Source organism: Copadichromis virginalis, linkage group LG3 (assembly GCF_057382275.1).
Source record: "Copadichromis virginalis isolate Kocher_CV1m ecotype Utaka linkage group LG3, C_Virginalis_male_GT1.1, whole genome shotgun sequence".
Lineage (NCBI taxonomy): Eukaryota > Metazoa > Chordata > Actinopteri > Cichliformes > Cichlidae > Copadichromis > Copadichromis virginalis.
The window spans coordinates 60,507,788-60,525,545 of NC_140620.1; the positions used below are offsets into that span (position 1 = coordinate 60,507,788).

A 17,758-nucleotide genomic window follows, 5' to 3' on the forward strand; every position below is an offset into this window, starting at 1 on the left:
CAACCATGTCAGCAAAGGTTTTATTTGTGCAGCCCAGTAGTAATATTTCAAATTAGGTACATTAATGCCCCCCTTAATTTTGGGCAACTTCAGGGTTTTGAGTCTAATTCTAGGCCGCTGTTTAGTCTACCTGAAGCTCGAAACTCTTTCATTCAGCTTATCAAACATTGTCTTTGGGATTTCAACTGGTATCATCTGAAATAAATAGAGTAGGGTTAGACCAGCATTCATACGGATATATTCAACTCGACCTAACAGACACAGGGGGAGAATAGACCACTGCTCTAAATCACTGCTGATACGCTGAATAATTTTTATTATAATTTTTGCCAAACAAGTGGTCCAAATGTATGGGAATGAAAGTTCCTAAATATTTAATACCCTCCTTAGACCATTTGAATTCACACACTCTTTTTTTAGGTATGATATTGTAGAATTGGGTTTTGTTATATATAATATTATATCATCAGTGTAGAGGGATATTTTATGTCATTGTTCCTCTGGATAGCAGCATGACTGGCAATTCCTAAAATGGTCTGTCTGGTTTATAGTGAAAAAAATGCATTGAGCATTTCTCAAACAACCAATGAACAGACAGGACAACTGCTCAATTAAATTGAAAAATACATATTATTAGACTAAACAGCTATTTGAGCAACAACAATCACAGACAAATGGTAGGATGTGTGATGTGTGTGACCCAGTGAAGTAAAATTTGTAGCTGAGCATCAAATATAAAATAATTAGGTCAGTGGCCGAGAATATGAAAGACAGTCACTTCTTTTATAAAAATGAGTGGAGATGTAATGAATTGTGTTTAGACATCAGCACTTATGTGTCACAAAATTTGTTCTTCATGCACTACGTTACTTTGTTTTTTCACAGAATTTCACAAGTTTCAAAATGTTTGTTTGCAAATAAATAAAAGTTTAGTGTTGCAAGTGGTGCCACTGTTAAAACTGTTGACTATAACTGTACTACCTGGCTAACTGGAGGAAATTACTAATAACAACCCCGGTGTATGAAAGTGTTTCTATTTTGCAAAATCAAGCAGGACAATAGGAGTTAAAGCTATCACACTAACCGCAAAAGATTACATTTTTCCCCCAGTATAGTTTTACTGTATGGTTTAGTAGCAAATTCGATAAAAATAAAAAGCATCTCATTTCTTCCTTCATTCATATTTCTAATGATGATTGGTCTAATGAACTTGCAGTAAATTTCATGTGCTCTGCACAAAGGGAAGATTTTTTTTTTCAAGTATCAGTGTCCAAAAATGTACAGACCCAGCTGTTCCATAGCGTTGAGTCACCTCCCAAAAGGAGGAGAGCTTGTTTATTTCACAGGTTCAGTGCTTTTTTACCTCGAGTGCACTTGTGAGGACACTTCTCCACACTGTGTTCTGATGATGGGAACTTGTGGTAACATTTAATCTTAACTGAAATAACATATTGCATCTATAAATGTGATTAAAATGTTTACCAAAGACTAACGTTTTTCATTCAGAACAAACAGCATATTTCAGGTTAGGGCTGCACAACTAGTTTGTCCAATATTAAAATGACAGTTGTTTGTTACAATTATTCACAGATTGTAGTGGCAAAATGTGTTTTGATTGCACTGTCGTGTCAGAATACTGCTTTCACCTTTACTTTGTGCTACACTCATGTTAATTAATCTTCATAAATTAATGTTTGGAAACACAAAATATGAAGTTTTCCACTCTGTTATTTGTACCTGCACAATAGATGTGAATAAAACTCAAACCTATACGAGCCCCTTCTCTGTTTCCCTGCAACATTTTGTATAGATCTAACTTTTTGCCACATGAATAACCTTCTGATGTGTTTACAGTAAATGTATTTGATGTTAGCTTATTTTGTTACTTTTATTGTGCCTATGACATTCTGTACCCAGTTATTAAAATGTTAAGTGTAAATCATCCAGAGGTGTGGACTCGAGTCACATGACTTGGACTCGAGTCAGACTCGAGTCATTAATTTTATGACTTTAGACTTGACTTGAAAAAATGTTCTAAGACTTGTGACTTGACTTGGACTTTTACACCAATGACTTGGGACTTGAATTGGACTTGAACCGGTTTACTTGAAAAGACTTGATATTTTACCCCAAATATAAAATTTAACATGCATATTATATAGAGATTGAAAATGTGACGTCATTCACGGGTAGAACCGCAAAGGATTCTGGGAACTTGTGGCAAGCGGTACTAGCGCACGCAGGCTTTCAATTAAAATCAGTTATACAGCGATAAAAAGAAACACAAAAATGTCAAGAAGCTGTTGTATTATTAACTGCAATAGCCGGTCGCATGACAGCCACGGGAAGCCGACGGGTAAAGAGATCGGTTGTTATCGGATTACGTCGTTGAAGAGAAATTGTTCAAGCCATGTTTCCGAAGTAACAAAGACGCGACGGATGGCCTGGATTGCAGCCATTCAAAGATCAAATACAGTGGGGCAAAAAAGTATTTAGTCAGCCACCGATTGTGCAAGTTCCCCCACTTAAAATGATGACAGAGGTCAGTAATTTGCACCAGAGGTACACTTCAACTGTGAGAGACAGAATGTGAAAAAAAAATCCATGAATTCACATGGTAGGATTTGTAAAGAATTTATTCGTAAATCAGGGTGGAAAATAAGTATTTGGTCACCTCAAACAAGGAAAATCTCTGGCTGTCACAGACCTGTAACGTCTTCTGTAAGAAGCTTTTCTGTCCCCCACTCGTTACCTGTATGAATGGCACCTGTTTGAACTCATCTGTATAAAAGACACCTGTCCACAGCCTCAAACAGTCTGACTCCAAACTCCGCCATGGCCAAGACCAAAGAGCTTTCGAAGGACACCAGGAAAAGTATTGTAGACCTGCACCAGACTGGGAAGAGTGAATCTACAATAGGCAAGCAGCTTGGTGTGAAAAAATCAACTGTGGGAGCAATCATCAGAAAATGGAAGACATACAAGACCACTGATAATCTCCCTCCATCTGGGGCTCCACACAAGATCTCATCCCGTGGGGTCAAAATGATCATGAGAACGGTGAGCAAAGATCCCAGAACCACACGGGGGGACCTGGTGAATGACCTGCAGAGAGCTGGGACCAAAGTAACAAAGGTCACCATCAGTAACACACTACAACGGCAGGGAATCAAATCCCGCAGTGCCAGACGTGTTCCGCTGCTGAAGCCAGTGCATGTCCAGGCCCGTCTGAAGTTTGCCAGAGAGCACATGGATGATACAGCAGAGGATTGGGAGAATGTCATGTGGTCAGATGAAACCAAAGTAGGAGTTTTTGGTATAAACTCAACTCGTCGTGTTTGGAGGAAGAAGAATACTGAGTTGCATCCCAAGAACACCATACCTACTGTGAAGCATGGGGGTGGAAACATCATGCTATGGGGCTGTTTTTCTGCCAAGGGGACAGGACGACTGATCCGTGTTAAGGACAGAATGAATGGGGCCATGTATCGTGAGATTTTGAGCCAAAACCTCCTTCCATCAGTGAGAACTTTGAAGATGAAACGAGGCTGGGTCTTCCAACATGACAATGATCCAAAACACACCGCCCGGGCAACAAAGGAGTGGCTCCGTAAGAAGCCTTTGAAAGTCCTGGAGTGGCCTAGCCAGTCTCCAGACCTCAACCCCATAGAAAATCTGTGGCGGGAGTTGAAAGTCCGTGTTGCTCGGCGACAGCCCCAAAACATCACTGCTCTCGAGAAGATCTGGATGGAGGAATGGGCCAAAATACCAGCTACTGTGTGTGCAAACCTGGTAAAGACCTATAGTAAACGTTTGACCTCTGTTATTGCCAACAAAGGTTATGTTACAAAGTATTGAGTTGTATTTTTGTTATTGACCAAATACTTATTTTCCACCCTGATTTACGAATAAATTCTTTACAAATCCTACCATGTGGATTCATGGATTTTTTTTTTTCACATTCTGTCTCTCACAGTTGAAGTGTACCTCTGGTGCAAATTACTGACCTCTGTCATCATTTTAGGTGGGGGGACTTGCACAATCGGTGGCTGACTAAATACTTTTTTGCCCCACTGTATAACGTCCCAGAACACTCCAGCTCACAGGTTAGTCTGCTCCAAGCATTTACACGAAGGTCAGTGTTTTTTAGTAGTTAATACGTCATTTTCATAACATAATTAGTGATATAGGTTACAAGCAAGTCTGGCGCTGAACAGAAATTGTCGCGCTATGCTCCTTTATTTATTGTGTTTATTGTGCATAAATAGTGAATTGTCCTGACACAATATTGCGTTTCGCTTCTGTTATTATGGTACATTGACAAAAACATATACTTTTATTCACAGGATAAAACAGGTTTTTTGTATCACTAATTGCCCAGTACGATTACAGCATACAATATTGTTGTCGCTGCTACATTTCTGTGATGGGTACCAGAAATTATTTCCACTACTAATTAATTACCGTTGAGCTCAAAGGTCCTATTAATAAACGGTTAACGAATGTGTATTTATGACGACGATTTGTGAGACTGGTAAACTTATGATATGTACGATGGTCTTTCGTTCTACACGGTGCATTTCAAGGTCCTGCACCCATCCGTCGGTAAACTGTACCTGGGCTTGTTGCAGTGACCTGAAGTTACTAAACTTCATGAGTGTATGCACTCACTCCAAGAACCGTATGATTATAAATATGCATATAAATATGCTAAGATAGCTGACTTCATCTAACTAGCAAATGTTTTCCAGGCTACGTGATACAGTTTTTTTTTAATGTGTATGATATTTTTGTCATGCGATTTTAAAGCTGGTCCTACAACCGCATCCAAGAATAACATGCAGCTTATCTCAGAACTGTCGGTGAAAATTATTCTTGGAGCTAGGTTTAATTGAGCTGCATTTTAAAGAGGTGCAATTTCACAATTTGTGTATATTTTCTAAGTTCACTATTTTGTATGTGTTGAGAAAAACACAGATTTTAAAATTACATGGTCTAATATTTACATTTAGCATAACTGCAACATTATTTTTTCGTTTTTTTTTTTTTTTTTTTAAGACTCGAAAGGACTTGAAATTCAAAGTTTCAGACTTGTGACTTGACTCGGACTTTTACACCAGTGACTTGAGACTCGACTCTGACTTGCCTGACATTACTTGAGACTTGACTTGAGACTTGAGGATAAAGACTTGAGACTTACTTGAGACTTGCAAAACAATGACTTGGTCCCACCTCTGAAATCATCCCCAGCCAGTGTTGGGATGGTTACTTTTAAAATGTATTCCATTACAGAATACAGAATACATGCCCCAAAATGTATTCTGTAACATATTCCGTTACGTTACTCAATGACAGTAACGTATTCTGAATACTTTGGATTACTCCCTTTTACTCATCACTGCTACGTCCATTGCTACGTAGTCATGATCCGTTCCTTCTCTGCTGTCTTCCTTTCCATCACATGGCGATGTTGTTTCTTGTTTTTTGAGGTCGAGTTTGAAATTAACAGGTTTAACTATACATGGGGCAGTCATTTTACTACTTTCGAGTGGAAACAATAACGAACACAAAGTAAATTCTGGGACAAGTTCAACGAGCTCATAATTCGTGCGACTGCTCAACTCACCATCTTGCGCCACCGTCTCACTACTAGATGAACTTGTGACACACATCTGCAGCAGAGGCTGAGTGGCTGCTCTACGGTGTGTTCACACCGAACGCGATAGAGGCGGCCAGAGCGTCAGGTTTACATGTAAAGTCAATGGAAAGGCGCGATGACCCGCGATTGCGGGTCCCGCGAAAATTCGGAAGCAGATTTGCGTCGCGAAAACGCGAAAACGCCTGAAACGCGCGTCAGTGTAGCGCGTTTCAGGCGTTTGACTCGCGAATAAAACCACGCGCGTGAGTTTTTGTGTTGCATTTTGTGCATACGCGCGTTTCGCGTCTACCGCTCAAGTTGGAAAAATCTGAACTCAAGCGTCAAATCGCGCCGCGACAACCAATCAGGAGCCCGGTGACGTGGCTGTTACCTAGGTCAAAGGGGCAGATCCAGCCAAAGCCCTTCATACTTCGATGGAGGGGAAGGCTAATCAATGCGGTAGCAAACAACCCGGAGCTGTACGACACTAGCTGCTTTCTGTACCGAGACAGGAATATAAAGGACCGAGCTTGGAGGAAGATATGTGAAGAGATCGGGCAACCTGGTAAGTTCATTAATTTCTCTTTTGAAAGTCTTTACTGACCTGGGGAAGCCGCACAAAAGCTAGCAAGCCACCGCTATTTTCCCACTGACGTACAAATACCGTTCTGCTTTCATGCATGTTGTCATTTAGGAATATATTTTATTGTTTATTAATAAACAGCACACAGTGGTCCCGCTGTTCATCCGTCACTGCTTTGCTTTTTCGCTGATTTTTTATTGCACAGTACAGCATTGCATTCTGCAGCCTGGTGTCGTGTCTCCTGCGCTTGCCAAATTTATCACGTTTGGTTTTGATAACCATCGCGTCCAATAGAAAAAACAGCACAAAAACACCCATAACTATGAGCCTCATTCGGAAATAGACACCTGCACCGTGAGGGAAAAAGGCGCACGAAAGTGGCGGGCAGATGAAGACAAACGGCGGCATAATAATACTTTTACGTTTTGCAATCTACAAAGGTTTGCACTTTGAGAATCAATTGTGAGAACTGTGACCAGGGGCTAGTTATTCTGAGAACCCCTGCTGCAATAAATGAGGGACCACTGTCTACTCTACGATTATTATATTCAACCTGTTAACATTTAATACTGTATTGATAGAACGAACTGATTCTGCAGCAGAGCATCCCCAGTCCCTGAGCTCCTGCTGCTGCACCCACAGATATGTACAGCAAGCACTGATACCTTTTTAGTCGGTGGGATTCCCTTGTGATCACCTTTACTAAATATCTACAACCAATCTGATTATGTCCTGTTATTGTTTTTGTTTTTTTCTCAATGTTGAAATTAAAATCTAGTAGCAGCCTTCTCATTTCTTTGTGTTTTGTGCTGTTTTACAGGCCCACAGAGGAGGACGGCTCCGAGGCAGATGAGGGACGGGTCCCAGGACGGTCCATCGGTGGTGGAGCTGGAGCCACACCAGTCTCCAATGGAGCATTTCCTCCTCAGCCTGGTTCCTGCTCTGGAGAGCAGCTGGTCCTTTTTATTCCTGTCTCTCTGTAAATTCTTATATTTTATATATTTATGTTTAATGTTTTTCTGTTTGAGAATTTTAATATTATTTCAAATAAATGTTTATAATAACTAATGTCTCAGTTCTACTACACAGCAAATGTTGGCACACAACTTGACACATGTAGAATTTATTTCATATTATACTAATGACAAAATATACTGATACAGTGGGATGCAGAAGTTTGGGCAACCTTGTTAATAGACATTATTTTCCTGTATAAATCGTTGGTTGTTACAATAAAAAATGTCAGTTAAATATCATACAGGAGACACACACAGTGATATTTGAGAAGTGAAAAGAAGTTTACTGGATTTACAGAAAGTGTGCAATAATTGTTTAAACAAAATCAAGCAGGTGCATCAATTTGGGCACCACAAAAAAGAAATGAAATGAATATTTAGTGTATATCAATGTGTGTGTCTCCTATATGATATATGGGGTGCCTTTGTCTGGACGTGCTTCCCATCCAGAGCTGCACAGCACAGAGGGAAGTTCCAGCGCTCCTGGAATCCCTCTGTGATGGAGCGCCAGTCTCCAGGTGAAGGCACAGCCATGAAGTCGTCCACTAGACAGTCCCAGATGGCTGTCGCTGCCTGGGGGGTGATCTGGCTCACCGTGGACACACCGACTCTGTAACTGAATGCTTGGTCGTGAAGGAGTCCCCGGTGACAAGGAACCTGGACAAAATTGTTCAAAATTAGTATTATGTGTACTGCAGTTACAAAATACATTATTCAAATTCCAAAATACTTTTGTGATGTCAGATTTAAATCACAAAACTTAAATCTTACATAAAACATTTTGTAATTATAAGGATAATTACAAAATGTATATTAGATAATATCTAAAACAGTTGTGTTTTATTTTAACTTTAACATATCATAATTTGATTGGTAGCAACTTTCACAACTACAGTGAGCCAATCACTCATAATTCCTAAACATGTCAATCAGGTAGGAATGAAGTGAGACATTAATAGAAATAAAGAGTTGTATGTTGACATGTAGCCCTTTCCTTGCTTAAATCATTAATATTTTTGAAAAATTAATCTGTGATAAGACAGCTTATCAAGATAGAACCATGTAACTAAAGATGAACCAAACTGTTCACAGTTTTATCTAACTCTGTTTTAATAAAGGCTGGTGACCCCTGCTATAGAGTCTGACAGCTGCAGGGATTATATACAAATATTCAACTATTCCAGAATTAAACCAGGTCTAAATAAAAAGGAGTGAGTATCACTACAAAGGTTAACTCAGTGGTCCTAATGCTACAGTTTGATATCAGCAAACACCGAGCGCATACATTGATGTGACACCACAGCCATGCTATCATGCAAACACTGATAACAGCATAAATCGAATTAAATCGGGACTTGATGAGAGCTTCTGAGTATCACTAGAAATATTATAAACAGTCGTCTCTGTACCACAGTTTGCTTTCAGTAAACACCGACAGCATTCACTGTTAGCATAGCACATCCATGTTAGCAGTGTATAAATGGATGGTTTAGCATATATTAGCACAGGTATCAATAAAGGACTACCGTATTAAATAGTTTTACTAACCTCAGGCAGACGGACAGGCGCTCTGCAGGTGGGATTGAGCGCCTGTAGTTGGTGTCTAGGCGGGCGATGCTGGGACCGATGAGGGAAAGCAGGTCCTCAAACTGGCCGACGGTGATAGCGCTGGAATCGGCTGTCATCCAGGCGCAGCTCCTGGAGCAAGTGGTGAAACTCACCAAACTGCTCACGCCTCTGGAGGACCTGATGGACCCAGGTACGGCAAGGACGTCTTTTACGCCGCTACTCTGCTCTCCACAGTAAATAGAGAAGGGAGACTCTCTCTTCAAGCGCTAGCTCGATAGCTGCCATCTTGCAAAGATACCAGTCTGGCACAACTTCCTCCCACATCCCTCCCACATTTCCGGTTCACGCGCGTTAAAATATGATATTTTGGGGCGCGATGGATTTTTCTTGGACACGCGTATGAGGTGCGAATGTGCACGCGTCAAGTTAGGGGCGTTTTGGGCTTTTTTCTCGCGTCCATCGCGTTCGGTGTGAACACCTGGAGCATCCAAATCGACCCACAAACACGCTGAAAGATGCAATGCCATCAATGTGGATTGTCAAGACTGAGAGACCTCTTCCCTCTGACCCCTCCCCAAACCCTCAAACCCTCCTACCCACCTCGACATACAAACTCTGTGTGGCTTCACGTGTTCTGTTGATGTTTACATGATCGAAATAACTTGAACACAAACACAAACAAACAAAGAGGAAGACCGCACCGGAAGGAAAACACTACAAGTCCCAGCATCCTCTGTGTTTAGGGAGCAGCAGTGAAAGTGAAAGCAGGAGGAGGAAGGTGGAGCTGAGGCAGGTGAGTGTTAACATGAATATGTTTCTTCTTATGACATAAAATAATTCCACGCTGTTCGTGTCTGTGGGTGAAATGTGAGGCCGGTCGGCTCCTCTGAGCGCTGGTTTCCTGTAAGTAGAGAGGAAGTGAGTTTAGCTGAGCCTCCGTTTAGTGTGAGAGAGCAGGAGGAGAGTGAGAGCTGTGCTGAGGCAGGGTGAGTGTTAACACCGCTCTGACATTACTGTGTCTCTGTGGCGGGAACAACAGGCTCCGTCAGTGGAGGCAAAAATAATCAGACTTTGGTTTTTCAAAGGAAACAACTTTATGTCGGAAGTTCCCGCACGCTCATTGGATAACGATGTGTCAATCTCGAGCTATTAGCCAATGAGCGTGCGGATTCACAGAAAGCCCCGCCTTTATCACGGGACTTTAAAAACTACAATGGCGACAGAAACTCCGTGAGTGGAGTTCAGGGTGACGTTATGAAACTGTGACGTTTGAGCCACTTCCTGTTCTCAGTCCCAGCGTCCTGATCACCGAGGTTTCTGTTGCTCTGATATCTGATATTGATTATATTGGTAAACAGGCTGTAGCATAAACATCAGGTCTGTTCTGAAAACTGTCTTTATTTTTTCAAAGTAAGGGAATATCTGTGGTCTGATACCGCGGGCTCATGGGCTAAGGACTTGGATTGACAAGTCAAGCGCAGATGATTGTGTTGTTTCTTATAAAGGCTTGTGTGTGTGTGCCTTCCTGTGTGTGTCCTTGTGTCAGTGGAACTGAATCAGTGTGTTAGAGAAAGTGCTCCTCTGCTGTGCCGTCATCGTGTGGATGCTTCTTTTAAAGTTGGAACTCATGTTTTTATGATCTGCTTCATTTCATTGAACCTTTATTTCTAACCATGAAGTCCCTTTGAGGTTACAGCCTCCTGGTTAGGTTTAGGCTGTTATTGTGCTTCAGGCTGAAATATGAGGAGGAAGGAGTGGGGCTGGTTAGCCCTCATGACCCTCACCATAACACATACGTCACAGGACAGTGTTTACCACAGAAACTCCATGAAATGATCAATGAGAACTTTAGAAACCCATCAGTGTGATGCTTCCAGTACAACAGCACCTCTGAGTGTGTGTGTTTGCCTCTCAGACTAACTCCACCCTGACATCAAGAAGATGGAGGAAGAGGATGGAGCAGGATCTGCAGCATCCAGCTGTGTGTCTGTGAGGAGTGACTGGTCCAATGATCAACCTCCAGACTTCAGTAATGAACCTGCAGCAACAATGTAAGAGAGCTGCTGACTCATTTATTCAGTGTAAATAATGATTTTGATGCAATGGGAGAATAAAAATGACAAAAACAGTTTTAAAAATTAGGATTAAAATATTAAAAACTATGTTTTTGAGTTTCCTGATGTAGTACAAAAATATATGAACATAACTGTATATAGGCTCTCAGTTAATACTTGACAAAAGAAATCTGCCACCACAATTGTTAATGTTTACCTAACTGGGCTAAGACAAGTAAGACAATGACAGATAATTGCCATTACTGATCCCTTTATCTGTTTGCTTTAAACACAATTCATTTCTTTTACTGAATAGACATGTATATGACATTCCTTTTGTCAGGTAATCATATCTGTAGAGGCTAAGCCTACGCTTGAAGCCACTGAGGTGGTCGTTAACGGGGGTGACGCGATGTCACTGGTATGCATGAATTAAGTTCACAGTCCAATAAATCCAGCAGTATGTATCTTGTCCTTTTTGGTCTTTATTCCGTATCGATATTTTACGGTTCTTTTAGGCAGCACCAAAAAACAAAAAGACTATTTTTAAGCTGTCTGAGGTAGTGAGTCAACATGTCACACTGGGTCAAAGGTCAGGGAGTAAAAGTGTGTTTTAAAGGAGGTTTAAAAGCAGCGAGTGAAGGAGCCTGTCGAGGTAAATCGTTCCATAACTGATCAAATCCAGTTGGTGGACCTCTGTGTGAAATCAATCATCTGGTTCACAGAGAGGATAACCCTCACATGGGCTGTACAACATTATATAGGGAGACAAAAACAGAGATTATCAATCAATCAATCAATCAAAGCTTTATTCGTCACATGCAGGTTGCCCTGCAGTGAAATAGGACACCCCCCCCCCCCCCGACCTTACACATATAGCACAAACATTACATGGGGATACAGGTCGGAGATTGGTAGAATCAGAGAAAAACATTGAAATGTACACTACACTGGGGAAAGTACAAGAGGAAAAAAAGAGACCCCTACTCATGCTATGCTTCCATGGTAGGACAGCATGAGAACAGGAAACAAAAAAACTCCTCTGCACAAGAAGCACATAAATGTCCACAGCACAACATTGTGAAGACATGACAAGCCACAGGGGTGGGTGGGGGTTGAGGAGTAATCCGAAGCGAACACAGCAGCCACCCTGCACAGCGCTACCGTTCCAGCGCGGCACACAGACCCGCCGTGCTGCCCCTTCAGGAAACAAGCATCGAAGGCGTTTGGAAGGGAGGGGGGATGAGTGTGTGCTTATCAGTGTAAGTGTATGTGTGTGCGTGTCCAGAGTTCAGCGGAGACAGTGTCCTTCGCTCTATCAGGCTAAGTAAACAGTCTGCCAGCCAACCCAGGTGGCCTTCATGGGACGGGAAGAACAGTCATCACACAGTCGTTATCAGGGAGTTGTTTTGGTGGGCTCCAGCCTTGGGCCTGCAGCTGGCGCCGTGGTGTCCGAATGTTGAATATTGTTGATTTCTGTTGTGAGCAGCTCGAATTTTAGCACTCTGAGACAGGTCCCTCAACCTCCCGTTGGAGAGCTGCGAGCCTCCCCATGATGGTAGCAAACTTCAGTTCCAAGGTGTTGTCAGTCTTTTGATTCTGAGACTTCACAACTGCAGTGATCCGTTCCGCGATGTTTTCCAACTGTCGCTCAAGGGTGTCATTTTGAGCAGGCCTCTCTCTGATGTTTCCCCTCATACGCTCAATGGTGTTGTTTTGAGCCTTCACAGCAGCTGTAAGCGTCTCCAAGGTGTTGACCATATTACGTTCGTTGTGAGAGGTCGCACCTCGTCCCGGCGCTTCGAATCCAGCGGGCAGCCATGTGGGGGTTTGAACAGCCGGTTCCGCTCTCTTATTTCTCCGATAAAGCAGGGCTAAGCCAACGCCGATCAGCATGAACCCTGTTATCATGGTTCCGAATAGGTAGATATCTTCAGCGTCCTCGATCGACAGTCCCGCCAGGCACACGGTCCTCCAGTTCTGCCACCCGTCCATCGTGTAACCGGCAGGGAAAGTCCCTCCAGGGCACTCAGGCTCTCCCGAGCCCCGACTTCTCGTTGAGAAAAGGGTGTCAATAGCACTCAGGGACCAGTTGATCAAATCCATAATTCTCTTTTAGGTTTAGAGAACGACAGTGAGAGACTGTTCCAGGGAAAAGTAAATTCACACAAGACAAGACAAGGACATAGAGGCGAAGCAGGGAAGATAAGGGTGAGGAGGAGAGGAGAAAAGTGCGACCGCCTTCGCTGAGAGCTGAGAGAGGAAAATCGATTATCGTAGCCATCGCTCTCTCGCATGGACGTGGCAGTCTTGCTGTCTGCTGCGAATCCTCCCCGTACCTCCGTGACCTCGTCTGGTATCTGCTCCCTCCTCTGTAAGAGACAGTAAAGGAAAACACGTCTCTGCCTAGTCTTGAAAATCTAATCTTATCATCCATTGTTCTTCTAGGGCCTCTTCTTCTTGTGGCCTCAGCTAACTGCTAATATTTAAATGGCTAACATTAACATGTGTGCCAGCCAGGTTAACATTTATGATGAACTATGATTAATTAACTGATGTTGAACCTGGAGCTTTACTGACCTCTGAAATTCCTCCTAAAGTGTTATTCAGTGTTGTGACAGTCAGCTGCTTCAGCTGCTGCTGGGATGGGCTGTGGCAAAGAGAACAGAGAAAATCCAAATCAGAGTTTTTCTCTGAATTAAAAGGAAACAACAATATATTCTACATGGTGAAACTGATGGTTTCTGGTGTTTGGGTCTGTTTTTCTGTATTTATGCAGATAAAGTGTAAACTCAGATGAATTATACCATCAAATGTTAAAGGAAAATATCAGGATGAGTGTCTGTGAGCTGAGAAGGACGTGAAGCGAGCAGTTTATCCCAGAGCTGAAGCTGCTCTGTGTGCAGAGATGAGCTCAGATTCCTGCTGTGATTGATCAACAGTCACAGAAATGTAGACTTGTAGTTATTACTGCAGTATGGTCACAGCAGATACTGATAAACATGTATTATGAGGATGGATGATCAAGTTTCTCACTCTCTCCTTTAAATCTCAGTTTTTTCTTCTTCACAGTTTATCTGTTAATTTATTAATGAATAACACTGAAAGAGTTTCTGTTATATTTCCCCTTGAACATCAGCTTATTAGGGCGGCATTAGGAAATAGCCCCCCTCCAAAGAATGAATAAATGAATGATGATAATAATAAAATGATTCAAAAGCAGAGCTCAGAGTGGTAGAATGGTCAAACATGGATCCACGGGTGGTTCAACTGCATTTGGTGACGTGACTAAAGCAAATCTTTCAAATAATCCCACCATCAACGGGATGTTGTCTCCTTTACTACGGTTACTTTACTTGGTCACCGTGTGAATTTCTTTGAAATGAACCAAATTCTTTTATTTGTTGGTTGTTGCATATTTAACCTCTACAGTCAGGAAAGGAGGAGATGAGGCCTCAACAATGTTGGGTTGTAGCTGTGGTTCAGGTTAGAGTGAGTGTCCATGGAATAAATGTAAGTCAGTGAACTGGAAACATGACTGTGTTCAAACTTTGTTTTCCTTTTTATAATGAGTCTAATCAAAGGTGGACAGAAGTATCTCCACTGTGACTTTTCTGTGTCACCATCAGAGCTTCTGCACAGTGTGGAGAAAGATCCAGAAGCAGAGCTGGACTGCAGACAGCCAGTCAGAGCAGCTGTGTACAAAGTAAGACTGAACATCTGTCTGCTGATGGACTCATTTCTGAAAACTGGACTTCTTGTGTTGTTCAGACATTGAAGAGTTTTCTTTCTCTTTAGTCTCATTGTTTTTCTTTCTTTCAGCAGATGTTGGTCTGCAGGAGGTTTTAGATGAACATAAGATCAGTCTGAGGAGGAGATGTGAACGTGTGACTGAAGGAAGTGATGAAACAGGAAGTAGAACCCTCCTCAACACCATCTACACTGAGCTCTACATCACAGAGGGACAGAGTGAAGAGGTTCATACCCAACATGAGGTGAGGCAGCTGGAGACAGCTTCCAAGATGGACGCCCTCCATGACGCTCCAATCAGGTGCCAGGACATCTTTAAAGCCTTACCTGACCAACAGAGACCCATCAGAGTGGTTCTGACCAACGGCGTGGCTGGTGTTGGAAAAACCTTCTCAGTGCAGAAGTTCACTCTGGACTGGGCAGAGGGCTTGGAGAACCAACATGTCAGTGTGGTGGTTCTGCTTTCATTCAGGGAGCTGAACCTGATCAGAGATGAGCAGTACAGTCTTCTGGAGCTGCTCCATGTTTTCCATCCAACATTACAGAAGGTCACAGCAGAGAAGCTGGCTGTCTCTCAGCTTTTGTTCATCTTTGACGGCCTGGATGAAAGCAGACTTTCATTGGATTTCACCAACAGGAAGCTGCTGTCTGATGTCACACAGAAGTCATCAGTCAGCCAGCTGCTGACAAACCTCATCCAGGGGAATCTGCTTCCCTCGGCTCTCGTCTGGATAACTTCCCGACCCGCAGCAGCCAATCAGATCCCTCCTACATGTGTTGACAGGCTAACAGAAGTACGAGGCTTCACTGACGCCCAGAAGGAGGAGTACTTCAGGAGGAGATTCAGTGATGAAGAGCTGTCCAGCAGAATCATCTCCCACATGAAGACATCCAGGAGCCTCCACATCATGTGTAGTATCCCAGTCTTCTGCTGGATCACTGCTACAGTTCTGGAGCACATGTTGACTACAGAGCAGAGAGGAGAGCTGCCCAAGACCCTGACTGACATGTACTCACACTTCCTGCTGGTTCAGACAAAGAGGAAGAAGAACAAGTACCACGAGGGACATGAGACGAGTCCACAGGAGCTGACGGAGGCTGACAGGGAAGTTCTTCTGAAGCTGGGGAGGCTGGCATTTGAACATCTGGAGAAAGGAAACATCATGTTCTACCAAGAAGACCTGGAGCAGTGTGGTCTGGATGTGACAGAGGCCTCGGTGTACTCGGGAGTTTGTACAGAGATCTTCAAAAGAGAGTGTGTGATCTTCCAGAAACCAGTCTACTGCTTTGTTCATCTGAGCATTCAGGAGTTTCTGGCTGCTGTCTACATGTTCCACTGTCACACCAACAGGAAGACAGAGGTGGTAGAAGGTTTTCTAGGGAATTTCCGAGAAGAATACAAAAACAGATCTTTTTTTAAGAACATGTTCAAGTCTTATAGCTTCCCATCAATGGATGTCTTTTTGACTAAAGGCATGTATAAATCCCTCCAGAGTAAAAATGGCCACCTGGACCTGTTTGTTCGCTTCCTTCATGGCCTCTGTCTGGAGTCCAACCAGAGACTCTTAGTAGGTCTGCTGGGTCAGACAGAGATCAGTCCAGGAACCATCCAGAGAGTCATCAACAACCTGAAGAAGATGAACAGTGATGAAATCTCTCCTGACAGAAGCATCAACATCTTCCACTGTCTGATGGAGATGAACCACCTCACATTATTTCAGGAGATCCAAGAGTTCCTGAAGTCAGAGAACAGATCAGAGAAGAAACTCTCTGAGATCCAGTGCTCAGCTCTGGCCTTCATGCTGCAGATGTCAGAGGAGGTTCTGGATGAGTTGGACCTGCAGAAGTACAAAACATCAGAGCGGGGACGACAGAGACTGATTCCAGCTGTGAGGAACTGCAGAAAGGCTGGGTGAGTCCAGATGTGATCATTAACATCATTGATCAGTGTAGGTTAGTAGTTTAATGTTGAAAATAAAATCAGATTGTAACCACAAAGTGTTTGTGTCCGTACGCTGCAACCTTCCACACCATTCCTTTATTGTACAGACTCAGCAGCAGCTCCATGGATCCCAAATCCAAGAGTGGAGAACAGATTTGAAGTGTGTCACATCCATGCAGTCACAGCTGTTTCCACCATGTTTCCACTGATATTAATCCTGTTCAATGACACGTTTCATATCAGTGAATATGTTCTTTAGGACGTCCACTGACATGTTTAAGTGTCCTGCTGGAAATCACTCAAATCATCCATGAAATCCATGAAAAAGCCAAAAGCAGATTAAAGCCAAACAAAGATTCTCATTAAAAGTCTGCAGGTCTGAGAGAGACTCAATCGTTGTGTCATGTCAAACACAGTAAGAGGAGCTGAAGCACAGATGTGAAGAGCAGATTCATCAGATTATGACCTCACTCTGTTTTGTCTTCATATACATTCAGTCTGTGTTTATAATGCAGATTTTCTGCTTTTATAATAACACATTTTATATTTTCTATCATCACAGACTGACTCTGTGTGGACTCTCAGAGTCTCACTGTGAAGTTGTGGCCTCAGCTCTGAAGTCCAACCCCTCCCATCTGACAGAGCTGGACATGAGTGGAAATGATGGCCTCCAGGATTCAGCAGTGAAGCTTCTGTGTGCTGGACTGGAGAGTCCAAACTGTCGACTGGAGACTCTGAGGTGAGTTCACTGACTGCAGCTTTTGTTGTTTTTCTATATTTCAGGTCTTTGATGTTTGAAACTTTCTTCAGTTCCTAAATGTTCAGGATGTGTCTGAAGACAAATGTGAAGAAGTTTGAGTGCTTTCAGAAATGTTGTCTTTCCAAACGACTGAACAACAGTTTTTCCTTTTGGCTCCAAACAGAAGTGACAGACTTGAGCAGGGTTCATTTAAAGGCTGACAGAAGTGGAGTGGTGACGGGGAGATGTTTGACAGGACAGTGTTTCAGCCTCCACAGGTTCATGTTGTGCTCCATCAGTCAGTGAAGATGAAGTCGGTGCTGATGAGGCTGTAGAGTGTGTGAGGGATGTGAATGAGGATGATGAAGATCTGATGATAGCAGATAAAAACAGGCTGCAGAGACTTTGAGCCATACAGGGCACACAGTGTGTGTACAGAACAGCTGAAATCATTATGGAGGCCTCAC

General features: G+C 42.8%; 1 protein-coding gene and 2 long non-coding RNA genes across 3 annotated transcripts; 2 read left to right on the forward strand and 1 right to left on the reverse strand.

The window, feature by feature from the left end:
- Nucleotides 1-5,921: 5,921 nt before the first annotated feature.
- On the forward strand, nt 5,922-7,576 carry LOC146716420 (uncharacterized). Its single transcript, XR_014918987.1, has 2 exons — nt 5,922-6,203; nt 7,042-7,576. It is a non-coding gene; the product is annotated as an uncharacterized LOC146716420 (long non-coding RNA).
- On the reverse strand, nt 7,329-9,140 carry LOC146716421 (uncharacterized). Its single transcript, XR_014918986.1, has 2 exons — nt 8,786-9,140; nt 7,329-7,894 (listed from the first exon to the last, which is right to left on the reverse strand). It is a non-coding gene; the product is annotated as an uncharacterized LOC146716421 (long non-coding RNA).
- A 5,350-nt stretch (nt 9,141-14,490) lies between these two features.
- Nucleotides 14,491-17,295, forward strand: LOC146716422 (protein NLRC3-like). The gene is made up of 3 exons (XM_085441349.1): nt 14,491-14,566; nt 14,683-16,522; nt 17,115-17,295. Exons 2-3 carry the CDS (start codon nt 14,883-14,885, stop codon nt 17,293-17,295), a joined length of 1,821 nt encoding a protein of 606 aa, XP_085297475.1. The 5' UTR covers nt 14,491-14,566; nt 14,683-14,882.
- Nucleotides 17,296-17,758: the final 463 nt, after the last annotated feature.

What these genes read in the sequence shown, in the direction of transcription:
- LOC146716422 (XM_085441349.1), top strand. Translation starts at nt 14,883, where the DNA reads ATGGACGCCCTCCATGACGCTCCAATCAGGTGCCAGGACATCTTTAAA. An exon ending in AGGAACTGCAGAAAGGCTGG is followed by an intron (nt 16,523 to 17,114) that starts GTGAGTCCAGAT and finishes CTATCATCACAG; the next exon opens with ACTGACTCTGTGTGGACTCT.